This window comes from Perognathus longimembris, chromosome 5, assembly GCF_023159225.1.
Source record: "Perognathus longimembris pacificus isolate PPM17 chromosome 5, ASM2315922v1, whole genome shotgun sequence".
NCBI lineage: Eukaryota > Metazoa > Chordata > Mammalia > Rodentia > Heteromyidae > Perognathus > Perognathus longimembris.
Window position 1 is genome coordinate 35,444,885 of NC_063165.1, and position 18,846 is coordinate 35,463,730.

Here is an 18,846-nt window from a genome sequence, read left to right on the forward strand (position 1 = left end):
AATTTACAAATAAAGGAAACCTCTTTAACATCTTGGTTTGCCATTTTTGGTCTAAAGTTCCACCCATTATGCTGTACTCCAAGAGCAGAATTAGCACTTGTTACATAAACTAGATTTTGAAAACAGCTCTTAAGGGACCCAGGACATAGACTGGCTAGTTCAATGTCTGCAATGTGCTTTCTGTTGCATAGGGCTTGCATGACAAATGTGTTGACTGCCCAATGCTAATGGAGGCTCGAAGTGAAAAACTCAACTTTTCTCGTGCTTGGTAGAATGCATGGATTATTTATTAGTTTTTGAGGACTCATATGTCTTCTCTTTAAGTGGAATAATCACTTTCTAGTGTTTAAAACTACCAGAATAACTTTTTGCTATAAACTTAAGACATATTTCTCATTGCTGCTTCTTCTGATGATTCTGTGACACTGAGTGACAATTTTCCTAGATAGCGGACATTTAAATGTCAGCTGTCATATATCGAGCATTCAGTAAGTACCAGAGTATGCTTTATAAAATTGCTTGCATTCACTCATCAAATTTCACAAAACATTCTATAGGTTTGTCATTATTTCCATTTTAAAGATGAGGCTCCTTACTAAAAGCATGAAAATGTGAGGTAGGGGTTGGGGATATGGCCTAGTGGCAAGAGAGCTTGCCTCCCATACATGAAGCCCTAGGTTCAATTCCCCAGCACCACGTATACAGAAAATGGCCAGAAGTGGCGCTGTTGCTCAAGTGGCAGAGTGCTAGCCTTGAGCAAAAAGAAGCCAGGGACAGTGCTCAGGCCCCTGAGTCCAAGGCCCAGGACTGGCAAAAAAAAAAAAAAGAAAAGAAAATGTAGGTAACTTATTGGACTATACCTATCAATGCAAATTTTCCTTTTGTCTATTTATTTATGTATTGATTCAAGCAGTGGGGCTTGAAATCAGAGCCTCAAAATTTCACTTTTTTCTTTTATGGCTGAGGCTTCACCATTTGAGCCACACCTCCAATTCCAGCCTTTTGCTGATTAAAGATCAGAGTCTTGCTTATGTGTCTGCCTTGGTTGGCTTTGGACTGAGATCCACAGATCTCAAACTCTCAAGTAGCTAGGATTATAGATGTGAGCCACTGTTATTGTTTCTCTTTTTCGTAACAGGACGGAAACATATAGAAGTACTCTAAAATAAATACCTATGTTCATTTGAACAAATAACGTAATACTCTGCATTTTGTTAACATTTCTTTTATAAAATACATTAAAAGAACAGATATAATAGTACTTAAGGTTACATAATCATAACCAGAATTGAACACAACTATTTTGTCACATTGGACAAGTTTCAAAAGGCATTTTTAAAACAATGAAATACTAATTGGGAAGAAAACTCTTCACTCCATTGTTGTCTTTATCCTCCCCTGGGAACTCTTCTTAGTAGCACTAAAATTCCAGGTTAACAGGTAGTACCTGTGTTATTATATAAAATATGCTGTATTTTACTGCCAAATCTGTCCATATCATATAGGCTTTAAAAAAATCAGGTTAGATAAATCTGTGCAAATGAAAGCTTCAAGTTGGAAATCTGAGAGGAAAAGTAATATCTAAACTGAAGGAAATGCTTTTGGAACTGAAAATTTTAATGTTCACATTATGAAGAATGCTTTGCAAATGTTCTTGGTGTGTGAAATACTGAGCTAACAAATGTTGCCTTTTAGGTTGTGATTAGGGTCTCTATCATTAATGACTCTTTGCAACATGGCAAGGGGAAACAGAAAGCCAGAGGTTGGATTGGTGGGGAAAAAAACAAAACTGCAGGTTACACATACACATACAATGGTCAGATTCAATTCTAGATCTGGCTGTAATATAACTAGGGGCTAAGAGAGAAAAACAGATCCTGGAAAAAATATTTACTTCAATTTCATTGAGGACACATTGTATCTTTCTAACCCTGGATGTATTTGGGGGCAGGGAATTAACTTTTGCCATGGTTTAAAAAATATTGATGATGATAAAAACTGGCTTAACACAATTCTATTGTAAATAGAACTGAGAAATGGGAAGAGAATTTACCTTTGTGGATGCAGTGAACAAAGTCTGGATCATTTCTAAGCATTCATAGGTCATCATTTTTAAAATGAAAAAATATTTAGGTTTAATTAACTTCTCAGAAAATATTTTTGAATATGGTACCATAGGCAGTACATAATGTTTTCCTCTGTAATTTTCATGACTTACAACTTTTCTGACTCCTGCTGCCTAGGATCAAAGTGATGGATACTATTGAGGACAAGACGGAGATTTTGGCAGGAGACTAGAACAGTTTTTGTAAAAGTCTGCACATTTTTTCCAACATCAACTCCAAATTTACTATTTTGTCATGTCTTTTCAAAAATGTCTCACTAAAAGATTTCACATATTATTTGGAAACTGGACAAGAACATGCTGTGGTTCCTGCTATTCCTATTTTACATCATTCTCTATTAAGGATGTTATAACAATGAAGTGACAATTTTTGGTTTTTTGATTGTATCTGTCACCAGCAAGTCATATAAAATAGGCCAAAATAGAAAATGCTATTCCAATGTGATATCAGAAATTGATAATCAAGTGAAAAATTATGATGATACTACATGGAGTTCACAAAGCAACAATTGGCTAATACAATTTTTAAAAAGTGTAAAAAACTGTACTCATATGTACTCACGAGAAGAGCATCTAAGGCAAAGTAAAAGTTCCCCCTAGGGGCATAACTAGCTCTGAGTCACCTGAACATATTCATATAAGAGCACAAACTATGCAAGTCCTGTGAGTCTTCAAGTATCTCATCCCATGAAAGCCACATTTCTTCCAAGGTCAGTCAAGTATCACTTTGCAAAGGAATGCATTAGTTTCTCTCCCCTGATCAACATGGCTGTCTCCATAACATGAGTCCATAATTAGAAAACTATCAAGGGGTAAAATAATTTTATACAGAAATAATTTGGTAACATTTCTCCTTTGAGTTATTAAGAACAAAAGAAAGCAAATGATTGCAAAATTCTGAAGCAGTGATGAACTTTCCAGATTTCACCCATCAGAGACTTTTGGTATATTTAAAAAAAAACTATCAAAACAACAAAACATTATACAAAAAAATCAGCTTGTGAGGTGTTGTGCTTTATAAACACAGTATCAAAGAGTGCAAGCACATTGTAGAAGAGCAATAAAAACTTCTAGATTTATTCAAACAGGTTTGAATGACAGCTTTTTGAAGGACTAATCTCCATTGTGCACATACACAAGAAATAGCGAACCACTGTCATTTCTTTCATTGGATTGGATACTGGATGGAACCAAATGGAGCCATGAGTGAGAAAAACCTAAAAATTAAATAGGAATCCTGACTTGATGAGGGAAAAAATTATGAAGAATTTTGCGAAAAATATGGATAGATGTTTTGGCAGTAGCCCTGGCACTTAACAATGCAATGTGAAGCATGGCCCATAGCTCTTAGGAACCAGGGTGCCAATCACACAAAAGGAAATGGACTGGATTCCACATTGGGAAAGAGAGGCTCATGATATCTGTCGGAAGCCTATTGACATATCTGAGGAAGATGGCTCTCTCTTTCAGCAAGCCTGAAAGGAATACAAGCCTACATATCTGGAGACCTCATTACATTCCTTCAGTACGGGACTGTAAGGTGCAGTAGCTGCTTTCTAGTATTTATGATTTTTATAGCCTTGTGGCATTCCTGGGATGACAGAAATAGAGAATATGAAAAAAAAGATTACAGAACTATACCAAGCTCCTGAACATTACTTTCTTTTTTTTTTTTTTTTTAAAACACCTTATAAAAGGCAGTTTATTGACAAATAAATGCTTTACAATCAGGTTTTTCCCATCTCTCGACAGTGATCATTTCCAAAGAAAAGACTCAGTAGTGAAGACCACACTTTTTTTTTTTTGCGTTAGTTTGATACATTGAAAATTAGAACCTTCCAAACATCTGGAAAAGGGAGAAATGAAACTGGACCTGGGGTTTGGGGGTCGGGTGTTGAAGGATGGAGATGAGGAGCTCCTTTCACTGCTGATGTGGACAGCGAGGGAAGTGATGGGAAATGTTACAGCAGACCTAACAGCTCCACCCAGGGGCCGTCAGGAGCACAGTACAGGGATCCAAACAAACACCAACTGCAACTTCGCCAACGTGTAAACAAGGAAAAGCATTTCACAGATTCAAAAGTTCGAGAGCAGTAAACGTCTTTAAATTATTTTGTCAGTTTAACCCTGATTTCAAAGTATGGCTAGCAAAAACAAGGAAGCCACGGCCTCGATATCCTGAGCAAGCACACAGTCTTCCGAGAAGCTGCTCCGGGCCTCCCTTCCCAAGATGCCGCATGAGGAGGAGACTCCTTTGCTTGAGAATTCTCCTCAAGCCTCTCCTTTCATGCTCCTGGAATATCTGCCAACTGCTTTGCATTGTGGTGTTCAATAGTTCTGGCTGCTATAGGTTTAGACGTGGGGACACGGGAGGAGGAAAGGCAAATTCTCGGAGGATGCTCCTGGCCACTTCCATGTTATTCTGGGCTATCTCTAAGGCTCTCTTCACCTCTTCAAAGGCGTATCCCTCTCCCATGAGTTTGGCAATTTTTGCATCCACATTTTCCAATGTGGCCTCGGGCCCATGGGGTTTTCTGTGGTGGATTTCTGGCGCAGTCCTGCGGGGTCGTGGTTTGGGGGGTCGGGCTGGTGCTTGCGAGGCATCTGTGGGGATTGTGAACAAAGTTAACGTTGAAACCACGAGATTAAAAGGAAGACATTAGAACACAACAGTAGCTTCTCATTGTTTTATTTTATCTTTTTTTTTTTTTTTTTTTTTGGCCAGTCCTGGGCCTTGGACTCAGGGCCTGAGCACTGTCCCTGGCTTCTTCCCGCTCAAGGCTAGCACTCTGCCACTTGAGCCACAGCGCCGCTTCTGGCCGTTTTCTGTATATGTGGTGCTGGGGAATCGAACCTAGGGCCTCGTGTATCCGAGGCAGGCACTCTTGCCACTAGGCTATATCCCCAGCCCCCTCATTGTTTTATTTTAAACTACTGTCTTTCAGTACATATGCATTATTTCAGCTCCAATACTATTCTTATTACTTCTACAGATGAACTTCTAAACTGTAGTAAGTAGAGATTGTCCTGGTTTGAAAATTATGAAGCTGAGGTGGATATTATCCCCACTTTGAAAATCAAAAAGTTGAGGTAATAGTTCAACTAAAGAACTACCACTTGTCATGCCAGATTCTGTATTTCCTCCTTCAAGCCATGTGAAATAGAGTTAAGAAAAAAAAAAAACTCATCAAAATGACTGAACTGTCAAAACTATAGTCCCTTTATTTGGCCATATAGATTATACCTTCCTCTATGATGGTACAGGCTGAGGCTGTCTTCAAGTACCTCTATATTCAGAAATGCTATCTTTCTATGCTCTTAGATATCACAGTACTTTTGGCATTTCAAAATGTCCTCTGTCCTACCAATGTCAGGCCAGAACTAACCTCTGAGAAACACACTTTGTAGGATCTCTTCCTACCTCATTTTTCAAGTTAACAATGTTGTCTTAATGATGCTGAAGAAAAACAAAATTTGGTGGTGCATGGAGTCTAGGAGGATCCCGGGATGATACTTGTTCCAGGGAAAAACACAAAAGGAAAGGCTGGGGTCAAGATTCAAGGGTAAAGGCATTGCCTAGCAAGTGCTAGGCCTCAAATTATTGCCATAAGCAAAAGCAGAAAAGCATGGATGGAGTTCCACAGCTAAGAGGATGCCTACCACACCGATGCTGTCCACCACCCACTCACCTTGCCCGCTCAGCACTGCTCTCAGGACTGGGTGTGAGCACCACAGAGGTATGCTGCTGTTTTGCATCAGTTTCTCCCTGAGCTGCATATGGGCTTCCACAGACTTGTGGGAGGACAGTGCTTCTGGCCCTCAGCATTGTCAGTAGTAAAATTAGAACTTTCTGAAGACATCCTGTTACCCAACAGGGGCCATCATTTCCATTTTAAGTCAATACACAGAAATCACCTGTACTCATTCCTGTCCACATCACCCCTTATTTGCTGAAATGTCCCACTCGAGTGACTCACAGAGACAATTGTTCTCTTTGTAGGGGGGACTATACCATGAAGCCCAGCAAGAATCAAATCAGTGTGTTAGAAACTAAACTAAGATACACATACACCTGTATGTGAGAACCACTTACTAAGGAGGTCACCCTACAAAAGTGATAGATGTGGGCTGGGATAGATGTGGCTTAGGGGTAGAGTGCTTGCCTAGCATGCATGAAACCCTGAGTTCAATTCCTCAGCACCACATAAACAGAAAACGCCAGAAGAGGCGCTATGGCTCAAGAGGTAGAGTGCTGCTAGCCTTGATCAAAAGAAAGACAATGACAGTGCTCAGGCCCTGAGTCCAAGCCCCAGGACTGGCAAAAACAAACAAACATGTGACCCACTATGTGCAAACTTCAGTGGAAGAATCCAGAAATTTGAAATGGAACAAAGTAATTCAGATGCATCTAAAAGCACACAGTATATAACCATAGCAATAATTTATTGCTATATAACTATAGCAATAAATTCCAATGGAATTGAAATGGTCAGAAAGACTGATAAAGAATTGAAAAGAATCATTATTTAAAAAATCCCAATGGCATCCAAAGAAATACAGATAAATACCTTAGTGAAATTATGAAGCAAGCCTAGGCATATGCATTAGAAACTGAGCAGAGAGATAAAGACTTTGAAAAAAACTGAACAGAAACTTGGAAATGGAGAACTCCAGTTAAAAGCAAAGTTGACTATATCCCTGCTGAGTATCATGGCTCTCTTTGTAATCCCAGCTACTTGGGATCATGTCTTTGTTATTCTAGTATAAAATGAATCAATTAATTGTAGAGTCCATTTTTGATAGAAGGTTGAATTTCTGCCACCCTAGATAAACTTTTTCATTATAAAAGGACTTGATTTAATGTACAGTTTCCAAAACGGTGAATGAGAAATCTTCACATATACTGTGCTTTGATTGCATCTAGAAAGTGCTCATGAAAGACTATTATTACTAGTTTAGTAAGGAAAACACTTCACATTCTGTGGTTATAAAACTGGAGCTACATGTCAGAAGAGTTTTGTGTCCTGGAACTGTGGTAAAATTAAACATTTGCAATTTCCTTTGGTGAAATGAAACAAAATACAATCTTAAAAACAATATACCTTAATTTTTCTTATCACTATTGATTTACATACAGCACAATACTAATTTTTATGTGAAGTTAATCCATAATTTCCAATTGACATTTTTCACAAAGTTACCTACAGACTATTGGTTTTAGTATAAAATTCACTTGACATTTCATCACTTTTCCTTTAATCTAGTAAAAGAACTACACTGGAGTTTATTTCCTTTTATAATGAGATCTCCCTAATTTTGCTGGCATATTTAGCAAGAAGATTATTCAATACAAGTCATGCAAAATTCTATCATTGTTTTTATGTGTGAATTTAAACTGTCATTTAAATTCTAACAATATGGAAAATATTCTCCAAGGCAAATGCTGAACGTGCATTGTTAAAACATATATTACAAGAGAAAAACAAGTTGGAAATAATTTTCAAAAAATATTTTCCATTATGCAAATTTAACACTAGCCAAGAATAAAACCCTACTTTCAACTAATTAGTTATATGACATATTTGCTTGGTTAAGTGTAAATTATTACATTAAAAAAACCTAAAACTATGAAGTATTTTCTTTGAGAGGAAGGAACATTTGAGAGAACATTTGTATGTGACCATCTTTTTAAGTAAGAGGATAAGGACAATATTTTTAAATTCACTGAAACTGTTTTTCTAAATTCTTTAAAAATATTCCTCACAGAAAGTGTGTACATGAATAAATTACTATCAATTATTTAGACAGCTAGGGAAGATAATAGAAATTTAACCTTCAAGCTGCAGCAATCAAACCAAAATCTTCATTAAGTAATTTTTTTTTTTTTTTTTTGGCCAGTCCTGGGCCTTGGACTCAGGGCCTGAGCACTGTCCCTGGCTTCTTCCCACTCAAGGCTAGCACTCTGCCACTTGAGCCACAGCGCCGCTTCTGGCCGTTTTCTATATATGTGGTGCTGGGGAATCGAACCTAGGGCCTCGTGTATCCGAGGCAGGCACTCTTGCCACTAGGCTATATCCCCAGCCCTTCATTAAGTAATTTTGAAAAGCTTTAATAAAAACAGATTATTTACTGAAAAATAAGACTACCAGCATTCTGAAGGCATCTGGTACCTAGTCTCAAGGCTGTTTTGTTTGTTTGCTTGCTTGCTTTTGGGTGCTGGTCTTCGGGCTTGAACTCAGGACCTGAGCCCTATCTCTGAGTGCTTTTTTGTTCAAGTCTAGTGCTCTACCTCTTGAGCCACAGCGTCACTTCTGGCTTTTGGGGGTGGTTAATTGGAGATCAGACTCTCACAGAATTGCCCAGCATCAGTCTCAAGGATTGAATGGGAAGATCGGCCTCAGAAACCAAGGCCAGTCTCCACTTCTGAGTAAGCTGGAAAGCTGCATGTGACAAACCTGCTGTATCTCTGTGGTTTGTGTTCACAGAGCTTAGGGAGTAGCTTGAAATACTTGACATTACAACTAGCCAAAGTCCTCAGAGTAGTAGCTGGTACTTTTTTATTCCTTAGGTAATAATTAAAGCTCCTGCTTCATGGTATTTTGGGACATTTCAGGAAAGCCTGTGGCTAGCTCAGTTCTTCTTGAATTTTCCAGAGTTAGTATTATTTGCATACCACTTGAACTCATGTATGTGAGTGATGTTCCTCGGGCTTCATAACATGCTCATATTACACAGCAAACAGTCAAGGGGTTCTGGTACTGTTTTGGCTACAACTTTTCCCATAACCAAAACATGTTTCTTTTCATCCAGACGCGGTAGTATTTGAATATATTATTCTATATCAGTAATTTTACTCTAAGCTGTATTTCAGCATTATTTCCTGAAAGGATTCATTTCCTAAAAGGGCTATAAGGTATCTTCTCCTCTTTAGTTTCAGGTAGTGCTGTCAAATCTATCCTTTGGACTAGACCTCCAGTCTATCCATATACATCTGAAGCCTCTGAGCAACTACAAGTGAAATAAAAAATGGGAACATTGACCAGAACTTGAAAATCAATAAGATCTTCTGTTTTTCTGCCCTGTACACATGTTCAAAATTAAAAAAAAAAAAACTGCCTCTCCAGAGTGCTTGCCTTAAGCAAAAAAAAGCCAGAGACAGTGCTCAGGCCCTGAATTCAAGGCCTACGGCTGGGGAAAAAAACACAACAAAAAACTGCCTCTTTCATGTAGAATTCAAGTAAGATCTACTATTGTGCCACTTTTTCTCAATGAAACTCCTTAATTCTTTGCTTTCAAAGGTTATTAAGAAATATATAGCTATTGCTATAAACAAATCTGTGAATTGAAGCTTGAGCTTAAAAACAAAACCCCCAAATCACAAAATGAAATCTCTATAAAGACTTCTGATTTTTATAAATATGAGATAAAAATATTGCTTCTAACACATTGCATTAAGCTTAACACAGACTTCAAGTACTCTTCCTTTCTTCCTATTACACACCCATGTACTTGTATACTCACCTGTTTATCCATCACTATCTACCCATCACCTGTCCATCCATCCAAGAACCAGGAGAGGGGCATTATTAACCATCCAAGATTTTGCTAAGGGGATTAAATATTTGAGTCTCCTCACTGTACCATTCTTATGTTGAAACCTACTGCCCAATGTGAAAGAATCTGGTATTGAGGGTGGAACCTTTTTGAAACAGAATAATGTTCTTATAAAGACCCCACAGCCTTCCCTTGACCTTGTGAGGACAAAGTACATCCCTATACAAAGATGAAGGTCCTGACATGGACACTAAGTGCTATCACCTTGAATTTGAATTTGCCAGTTTCCATAAATGTGAGAAATAAATGCCTGTGTGGGTAAACCATATAGATTACAGTATTAAGTTATATCACTCTGAGCTGACTAAGGTACTTCACGATATTTCTACCTAGCAAGAAAGACAAACAACAGTCAAGCAACATCAATTTCAGGTAATGACAGGTACTATGAAGAAAAAAAGAAGCAAAGAAAGTAACTACAGAAGATTAGGGAGCTGCTTTAAGAAGTCAGACAAGGACTCCTAAGGAAACAAAGTCATTAATTACTAACAATATGCACAGGACCCATATTTAATAGCTGCAATAGCCTTCTGTGATGACTGGCAGTGGAGCAATGCACAGTAGCCCTAAATAACCTATGAGAATTAATACCTTACTTAATAATAATACTGGTTTGGTGCTAGAATTAATTCTAAAGAGACTTTTTTTCCTTAATGGAGAAATAAGAGAACTTGACATTTTAATATACAAAGGCATTTTTCCCTTTTGCTAAATCTGATATGACAAAACAAAAGATAGAGAATGAATAAATCTTGACAAGGCTCACTGACTAATAAGACAATATTAAGCCTGATTTTTTTTTCTTTTCCCTGAGACAGTTCTGTGGGCATTCTTTTTATAATACAAGCCTTATAATTAAAATGCAAGGGTGACAAAATTATACATTAAATGAAGAAAAAAAAGTGTTCTGAACAGCAGAAAGCAACTGTGCAAACCTAAGATGTTATTCTTACTATTATTAGCCAACTCACCTGAGGATGATGGGAGCTGGTCATACTCCTGTGATACTCTGTTGGATTTGGCATTTTCTCCTGGCAGTCTTCTAGCTGGAGGCAAAGGGACTTGCCCACTTGCTAGGTCAAAGAAGGGATCTTCAAAATAAAATCATTTTTAAAATTAAAGGGATGATCTCATTTTATTGGTTGGGGGAAAAATGTATAAATTTTCTGTAAAGATGATAGCTCACAAAAATAGAAAGTAAATTTCATGGCTGATTATCATCATCATGATTCCCAAGTATTAGCAAATCAATAATTTTTTTTTCCGTATTAGGTAGGCAAAAATCTATAAAAGCAGACCTGTAATTTGGACTTGCAGGGGTTAAACCAATTTCTATATAAAATCTTCTAATAAGAATTCTGGGGAAGAGACAGTATTAAACTTTTTCTTAATTCTTTTAGTTTTCCACTGTCTGTAATATTTCCAAATTTTACTGAAATGTACAAAAACAGGCAAATACATCTAGATTACTAAACATAAGAATATTAAGAATTCTATGTATTTCATTGGTTTAACTTTCATTTGAATTTAGCATCAAGAATATATAAGTTTCCCGGTCAGGGAACCAAAAAAAAAAAGAATATATAAGTATGTAGCAATTTCAGAAGAAAAGTCATGCTGAAAATATACCTGTTTTTATTCTAATTCTGGACAAGATAATGTAAGGTAGGATTTAAAATCATTAGTTAATTACTATTTTATCTACCCCTGTTTGAGTACAATAATTATTGCTAGGTTTCCTGGGGATTTTATGACTTAAGGCAAAAAAACAAGATTTCATTACTTTCAACATTAAAATACCTCAAATATTTAATTTCAGTATATGAAGAGTAGAAGGTGGGCACCTTCATTAATTTGTTCAAATTGCAAAGAAGATAAATGAATCCCATGTGACACATATCCATCTTTTGAGTTGTGCAAGGTGATACTTTTTTGGAAACATTCTAGCCTACCATTTCAAAGCATGAACATGTATCAGTTGTGAAAATCATATATTGCTGAGTAGTACTCCTAAAGTTTCTGATTCTATAAAGTATTAAGTTTTCATACTTCAGAGTAAGTCTCCAGGAAATGCAGAGGCTGATGATGGGAAGACCACAGTTGGAAAATTGCTGGCCTTGTCCTTTGACCCTTCAATCCCTGGATGTGGTGATCGCCACGTGGGCTGGCCCGGGCTCCCTTGCTAGGCACATTGTGACATGCCCCATGAAGCCAGACAACAAAGCCAACAAAACCCACCACATCTTTTTCAACAACTGCTAATCATGATCTGGCTTTAAGACCATTCTGAGTCCATGGGGAAAATTTCCATTTGTCTTAAACAAAGTCAAATTTGCTAGCTTCTAGGGCTGAATTGTGACTCTGAAGATTGGATAGGAACCTGAAAAAGAGGCTAAGTGAAAATACCAGTGAACACAAAGTGGAGTAAAGGTTGCCAAAGATGTTGTATAGTCCGTGCACTGCACAAAGACATCCAGTAAAGAATATGAGCAAGATGCAAATGCTGCCCTTGCTTTGTTCCTCATGCTTAGTGCTGGGTGCCTGTTTCAACCCGCCCACCCTCACAAAAAGAATGCAAAAAAGCACATATGTGCTAGCAGTTGCCTTGGATTTGGAGACAAGGAATCAGGAAGCTTTTGTTGAGAACTCCAGCTTTTGTTAAGATATGATTGGCTTTTCCAGAATAGATGGCTCATGGACAACACTAGGCAATATTGTTTTGCCAAAAGAAATATTGTATGAAAGGCTAAAAATGGAAATCTAAAAGAAGAACTGGGCTATGTCTCTGCTTGGCTTTCCCTCGAGCCTGCAGAGGCCATGAGGCTCCTATGTAGAAACTGCTTCGTGATTTGAAAATTTTGTCCATAGAAAAAGTTGTGTTGTAAGACTGGCAAGCTGGGCCCACTAAATGCTAGATCAGACACCTGGGTTTAGTTAGGGTTTTGATGTAATATAGTGAGAAATTTCAACATTTTTTCCTGTGATAACTATCATATTCTTTTAACTAGGCTGAACTATTTCCTCAGGGCAAATCTCAAATACCACTTAAAAACATTTAACACTACTCTGTACTAAGATACCAAAGAACGTGCAGTAGTTAATAAATAACCGTAATTTCAGAGTTTTGTTAAGTTGGTTAATCATCTTGGTTTTAAAACTGAGCTAAATTTAAGCAACTGAAGTCCAATCATCATCATGAAGAAATGTCATCACAGCTCATTCAGATAGTGTAAGTTATTAAATACTTGGTCAAATAATACCGGAAATATTCACCTCTGACCCTTGAAAATCTTTGTTTTAAAAAGAAACTGCAATATTGAAATTTTATCAGCTGAGATCTATGTCATATCCTTTAAATAGTATAAATTGTTATTCTCACTACCCAGTATTTTTTTTCCTGCTAAACTGTGAGAATTACTTTTACTTCAAGTAAAATTAAACAGTTTTCTTTGGGTAATTGACCTCCTACCTGAAGGAAGAAGGAAAAGGTCCTGTCCTGAGGAGGGTCGGCTACTTGAGCCAGGAGGTTTTGTATGTTCAATGAGACTATGCCTGGCAGGGGGTGGAGGAGGCGGGAGCGAGGGGGGAAGGGCATCAAAAGCATCTTCACCTGTGTGACAAGAAAGGTCAATGTCAATAGGAGAACTTCATTAACCAAAATGCACAGTATCAAGCAAAAACAATACCGTTTATGAAGCAATCACTTGTAGGATTTACCCTGCAGTTCGCTGACTTTGATAATAAGAACTTATTATTTTGTGCTAGTATTTGGAGACAATACACACACAGATACATTCAAACACGCCTGTACAAACTCTAACTTCCAGGATTGTCTACAAAAACATCCTTGAGGGCTATGGAAGAGTTCAGAGTTCCTTTGTAATATTTATAGTTAATCCAGGACACTGGAATTTGGAACTAAATTTTCTTTGTAATCAGTCATACCAGCCAAACAGAAATCTCTATGTAACAAAAGGAGCTCATGGCCTCTAATTAGAAAATCACACCCTGCAAATATAATTTATGTCAGAGAATCTTTTTGATCCCCTCAGAAACTTTGTTCCTCTTAATTTTAAATCATTTAGACTAATGTTGCAAACATCCCTGACTTGCTGTCAAAACAGACAGAAAATGTATCTAGAGGAACATATTTTATCTGTCATCTCTTAAAGAACCATTATATATCAACCTTCCATTTGTAATCTGTTCAGTTCAATACTTAGTTCTCTGTATATTTTAACAAATAGAGAATAGCGCCATATGAATTTGTCTACCTTTTTTCCCTACCACATCTTACTATTTTATCTAGAGCATTCAGACCTTGATTTAAAAAGTAAAATAAAATGAAGTGCACTTAATATAGCTTCTCTATCTGCTCAAAGGATTTTATAAATTAAACATGGTATATATAAATGTATCCGTACTCCAATAACAAAAATTCATATGCATTAAAGTTGAATGATCTAAACATAAAGACTTAAAACATGGTCTCACCATTCATTGAGCTTTTCATACAAAAAATTCAGAAGCTTCCTAGTCATCATAAATACTTTTCTAATTTAAAGTAGCTAAAGATATACATTCCAGTGTTTAGATAATGTGCCACACTATCACATTCAAATCTCATTATAGCTATAAAATGTCAGTCAGACACCATACTAGGCAACTGAGTGACGTGAAGATCAAAATCATAAAGCTGTGATGCAAGGAACTTAGGTTCCACAAAAGGTGACACAAAGTATTCATAAATAGTGGGATTCACTTCACCTGTGGGTGAAGATGACTGGTTCCATGAAATACATAAATGTAAATATACGTATATATATATTCTTTCAAAGCGAAAATAAATGTACACAAGGAGCATTTTGTGAACTTAGAGCAGTATGAATAAAAAATGAAGTATACAAGGAAACCTAAATGAAGGTCAAGATGAAAAGACAGGTCAAAACATGCATCTCCATTAGCCAAGGATGCAGTCATTATCCGCAGATGGCTATTATGTTATTTGTTTTTATGGTACTGAGGATTAAACCCTTGGCTTTGTGAACACTAGACAACTGTTCTACCACTTAAGCTACTGTCCTAGCTCTTTTATTTTACATTGTATGTTTGAGACAAGAGTGTTGCTAACTTGGTTTTGGCTAGCTTGAATCTTCCTGAATAAACGGGATTTCAAATATGGATGATTATGCTTGATTGTCCACCACATTTAAATGAATAAGTTTATTTTTGCATAACCACATGAAAACACACACATACATTCCCTTAGAAAGTTCTGTTGATACCAGGAGCTCATGAGTGACTTGTTCCTGTAATCCTAGCTACTAGTAGGCTAAGATCTGAGGATCATGATTCAAGTTCATCATGGGCTTTCAGAAAAGTCCAGCAGGCTTTATTTTTTATTAACCAGTATAAAGTTGGAAGTAGAGGTGAAGCTCAAGTGGGAGAGTGGTTCCTTGATGGAAAAAGCCAAGCAAGACAGTGACACACACACACACACACACACACACACACACACACACACACAGAGAGAAAGGTCTACTAAACAGTAAACAGTATAGGTCTAAGGCATGAGGAATTGCTCAATCACTGTACAGGAATCAGTAGAAGGGAGAAAATGATTGTGGGATGTTAGGGGCTCTTATAGGTAATGTAGGTGAAAATAAAATCCTAAACTATTTAAATAAATTAAACAAAAACAGGAACAAAAGACACTACAATGAGTGCAATTCAAACTCTGGCCAGTGCTGTTTGTGAGAAAATCCCAAAGTCTCCTTGATATTTCTGGCAGCAAGATAGAAATAAAAACATTATTTTGTTATGAAAATTTATTACTGTCAAGTCACTGGAGGTGTGGAGACATTACTTTTCTTTCTTCAAAATTAGCAAGAGAGCCCTCTTGCCTAGAATAAAATTAACAGTAACAATGCAATCAGAAAACTTCAACATAGATAACAACTAAGTGTACCTTCACTTGTGTTCACATACATTAGTGTTTCTTAGAGTCTGAAAGAAACTGATAACCTTTGAATGTGCTATAATTGTAATTACCGTAAAACAGAACGTGCTCTTAGTTTTCTATAAATGAGAAGAAAAATCAAAATATATATAACACTAGGAAAATACCATAAGAGTTATCTCTACTTTCACAACTTAAAACCATCTCATAATGCTGTGCTTTCAGTTATCTGTTTTGGTTTCTTGTGGTGCTAGGAACTGAAACTGGGTCTTGCATATGTTTAGTCAGCACTCTATAGCAAGCTACACATCTCCTTTGTTGTAAGCATGTAAGTAATGCAATGAACATGGAAGTCAGCATGCCCCAAAGAACTCACTCTTATTTCAAACAAATTCATAGCCCAGTGTGTCTGTATTACAGAATTCTTAGTTGCAATAATGCAAATAAGGAGAGAAAAGATGGGGAGGTTGTTCAAAATTTCTTTAAAATTTCAACCTAATGGAGGGATGAGAAGATCATAATCAGAGGGCGTCTTGTTGAGTGAAGAGCCATGCTTTGGATTGTCCCAAGTTGGAGGCCTGGCAGGTGGTAATGGCACTGGATCAGAAGCTGAATCAAAAACATCTCCTAGAGGATAACACAAAATCTTCATGTATTTTCAATACAACAATGGTGTGGAATTTCCCCTTTAAATTCTGACCACTGGGATGTAGATCACAAGGAACCATCTATGCCATACATACCCTTTAAATAGATGCCTAACTCTGGGATGTTTGATTTCTTCATTTCTGAAGACATACCATGTGTTCCATTCAATAGACAATGACCATTATCACAAGACCTAGAGTAGAGATCAGAGAGCATGAACCACATCAGGCTTGAATAGTCCATTTCAAAGTTAGTGGTTGGGGTTTGGATAGAGGGAACTAGCATCCTTGTTCCTATAATAAAGTTTAAAAGTAAATATGCACTTCTTTTCTAGAAACCATCAGTAATTGCTATAGATACTCTTACTCCTATTTAAAAATCAGAAGTAATTATCTTATAAAAGACAAAGTCAGTCTCCTTCCCACTACAAATGTAAAATGAAGTACAGCTCTATACCACCATACAAGGGCTATATAGACTGCAAATGCTATAACCACATCTATGACCTTAACACATCTCGATGTGAGAAATTCAATAATATCTGGTGAAGTTTTAGAAGTAAAATGGAAAAGTATGTGACAAGACAAAAAAAATATTTGGGAGTTCCAATAACTTTATTATTTGCTGACAGTGGTGAATACTTATATTTCATATAACCCAAGCTTCTTTTGAATAAGCATAAACTAGAGCTTATAAAAAAGGAATGAAAACTTTTCAACTTTCAGTGATTCCACTACAATTCTGACAGCAATAGTCAAATACCTAGTGTCTGTAGTACAACTTACTACTGAGGTGAGCAAAAGACCAGTTCTCTGATATAGCTTTATGACTTAGGAGCATAGGTATTTTAATGTGGGTGTCTGTACAAGTAATATTCACTGAAAATAAAGCCTGTTTTCTGTTGGTACTGATACTGTAGGTTTATATTCTGAACACAGGGATAAAATTCGGATTGGGATGACAGTGGAGGTTCTGGATAACTAAGTATGGAACAGTTCACTATTAGCACGTCAGCACCTCACTAGGGAATAATCAGCCATCATCTAACAGGAAACCAGAAAAAGAAGTTTCCATTTTAGTTTTCTATGAGCTACTCTGAATTCTTAGAGCAAAGTAAGAGTGCTTCATCTGAAATTCAGCTCTATTCTCTCTGGTGGTCGCTTCTCTTTAAGAGGCAAGATATGGTTCATTTAAAAATAGTTATCATGTATTAAATCTTCATAATAATGATGGATTTTTTAAATGAACTAAACTGAATTATTCATTGATGATTTCATCTGCCCACATATTGACAATTGACTTTTCTTCATGTTCCATAGCAGGGAAAACATACTGGGGAAGGAAGGGTTAACTTGAAAAGAGTGCTTTGAATAGGACAGAAGATACTTCATTCATCAGCTTTCAAGAACAAATTAGATAAAAAATTCAATACAATTAAGCCTAGGGAGTATCAACATTTATAACTTCTCCATCACAGTAAAAAGATGGTAATGATGGTTATAATTCAAATTTACTTTTAGGATCCAAGAGGCCTGCCACCAAAGTCTCATTCACTATGATGAAGCAATGAAGATTTAGTTAAAATTGTACCCCTCACTCTGCCAGACATGAAAATATGAGATTCCCAAGGACACCAAGAAAGCTTACCCAATTTCAGTTTTTAAAAATTGTTACACAATTACAAGAGCTAAAGGATCTGAAATTTGTAACAAATTTATACTTGAAGAAAATCAGTATATTTTCTCTAGTAGATATTAGATCTACTAGTAAGTAAATACTGGGTTATTCTGATATAACAAATGGTCTTGCAGCTATTTCTCTTGTCTTTTCAATGCTATTCCTTTATCATCAAATGTCTTTAACACCAGAAATTAGCAGAAGAATGCTGGTTCTTGCTTTGAAAAATGAAGTCCTGGAAGGTAGACTGTATCTAATCTTGGTTAATATTTCTGCTGAGCATTGATAATTCTAGCCAGAGTCAATTATTAAGGCAGACCTCTAATTAAAATAATAATTAACTTTTCTCTTTTGCAAGTATTTTATTTCCTGTCTCAATAAGTTACGTTTTAGTCTTGTCATCTGAAACAAAAGGGAAAACTCTCAGGAAATGCTTCCAGTCCACTGACTTAACCTCAAAAGGAAATGGCAGAATGAAGTAGCACAGAGGATGTATCTCCCTTCCTAAATCAATCAAGAGACCTTGCACAGTAGGGCCTCTGAGCTCTCTACTATGAGCCTCACCTGGCTTGAGGCTTGTTATATAAGGGGAATTAGAACTCAGAAAGTTAGACGTGAAACTAAGATTTCATTACTCAGTATCTTATATATGTTAGTCAGATTAAAAGAACATAAATATTACTACAGTTTACTAATCCAATTATACACATGAAGAATAATGCTTTTTAAAAAGACAAAGTAATGTTTCAATACAAAAAACTCATACTAAAAATTTTTAACTGTGGCTGATAGATACTTCAACCCCCAAGGATATTCCCATTGT

The 18,846-nt window shown here is 36.6% G+C and overlaps 1 protein-coding gene across 7 annotated transcripts in view; it reads right to left on the bottom strand.

The window, feature by feature from the left end:
* Positions 1-1,209: 1,209 nt before the first annotated feature.
* The window catches only part of Cblb (Cbl proto-oncogene B), a 166,097-nt gene continuing 148,460 nt past the window's right edge, over positions 1,210-18,846 (bottom strand). For 4 of the 7 annotated variants that reach the window (XM_048346539.1, XM_048346544.1, XM_048346538.1 and 1 more), the window contains 5 exons: positions 16,442-16,539; positions 16,194-16,325; positions 13,209-13,349; positions 10,711-10,830; positions 1,210-4,729 (listed from right to left, as the gene is read on the bottom strand). In XM_048346539.1, coding sequence (XP_048202496.1) covers positions 4,470-4,729; positions 10,711-10,830; positions 13,209-13,349; positions 16,194-16,325; positions 16,442-16,539 — 751 coding nt within the window. In that variant the 3' untranslated portion in view covers positions 1,210-4,469. The remainder of the gene's footprint in view (positions 4,730-10,710; positions 10,831-13,208; positions 13,350-16,193; positions 16,326-16,441; positions 16,540-18,846) is intronic. The other 3 variants (XM_048346541.1, XM_048346542.1, XM_048346543.1) reach the window with 3 other exon arrangements.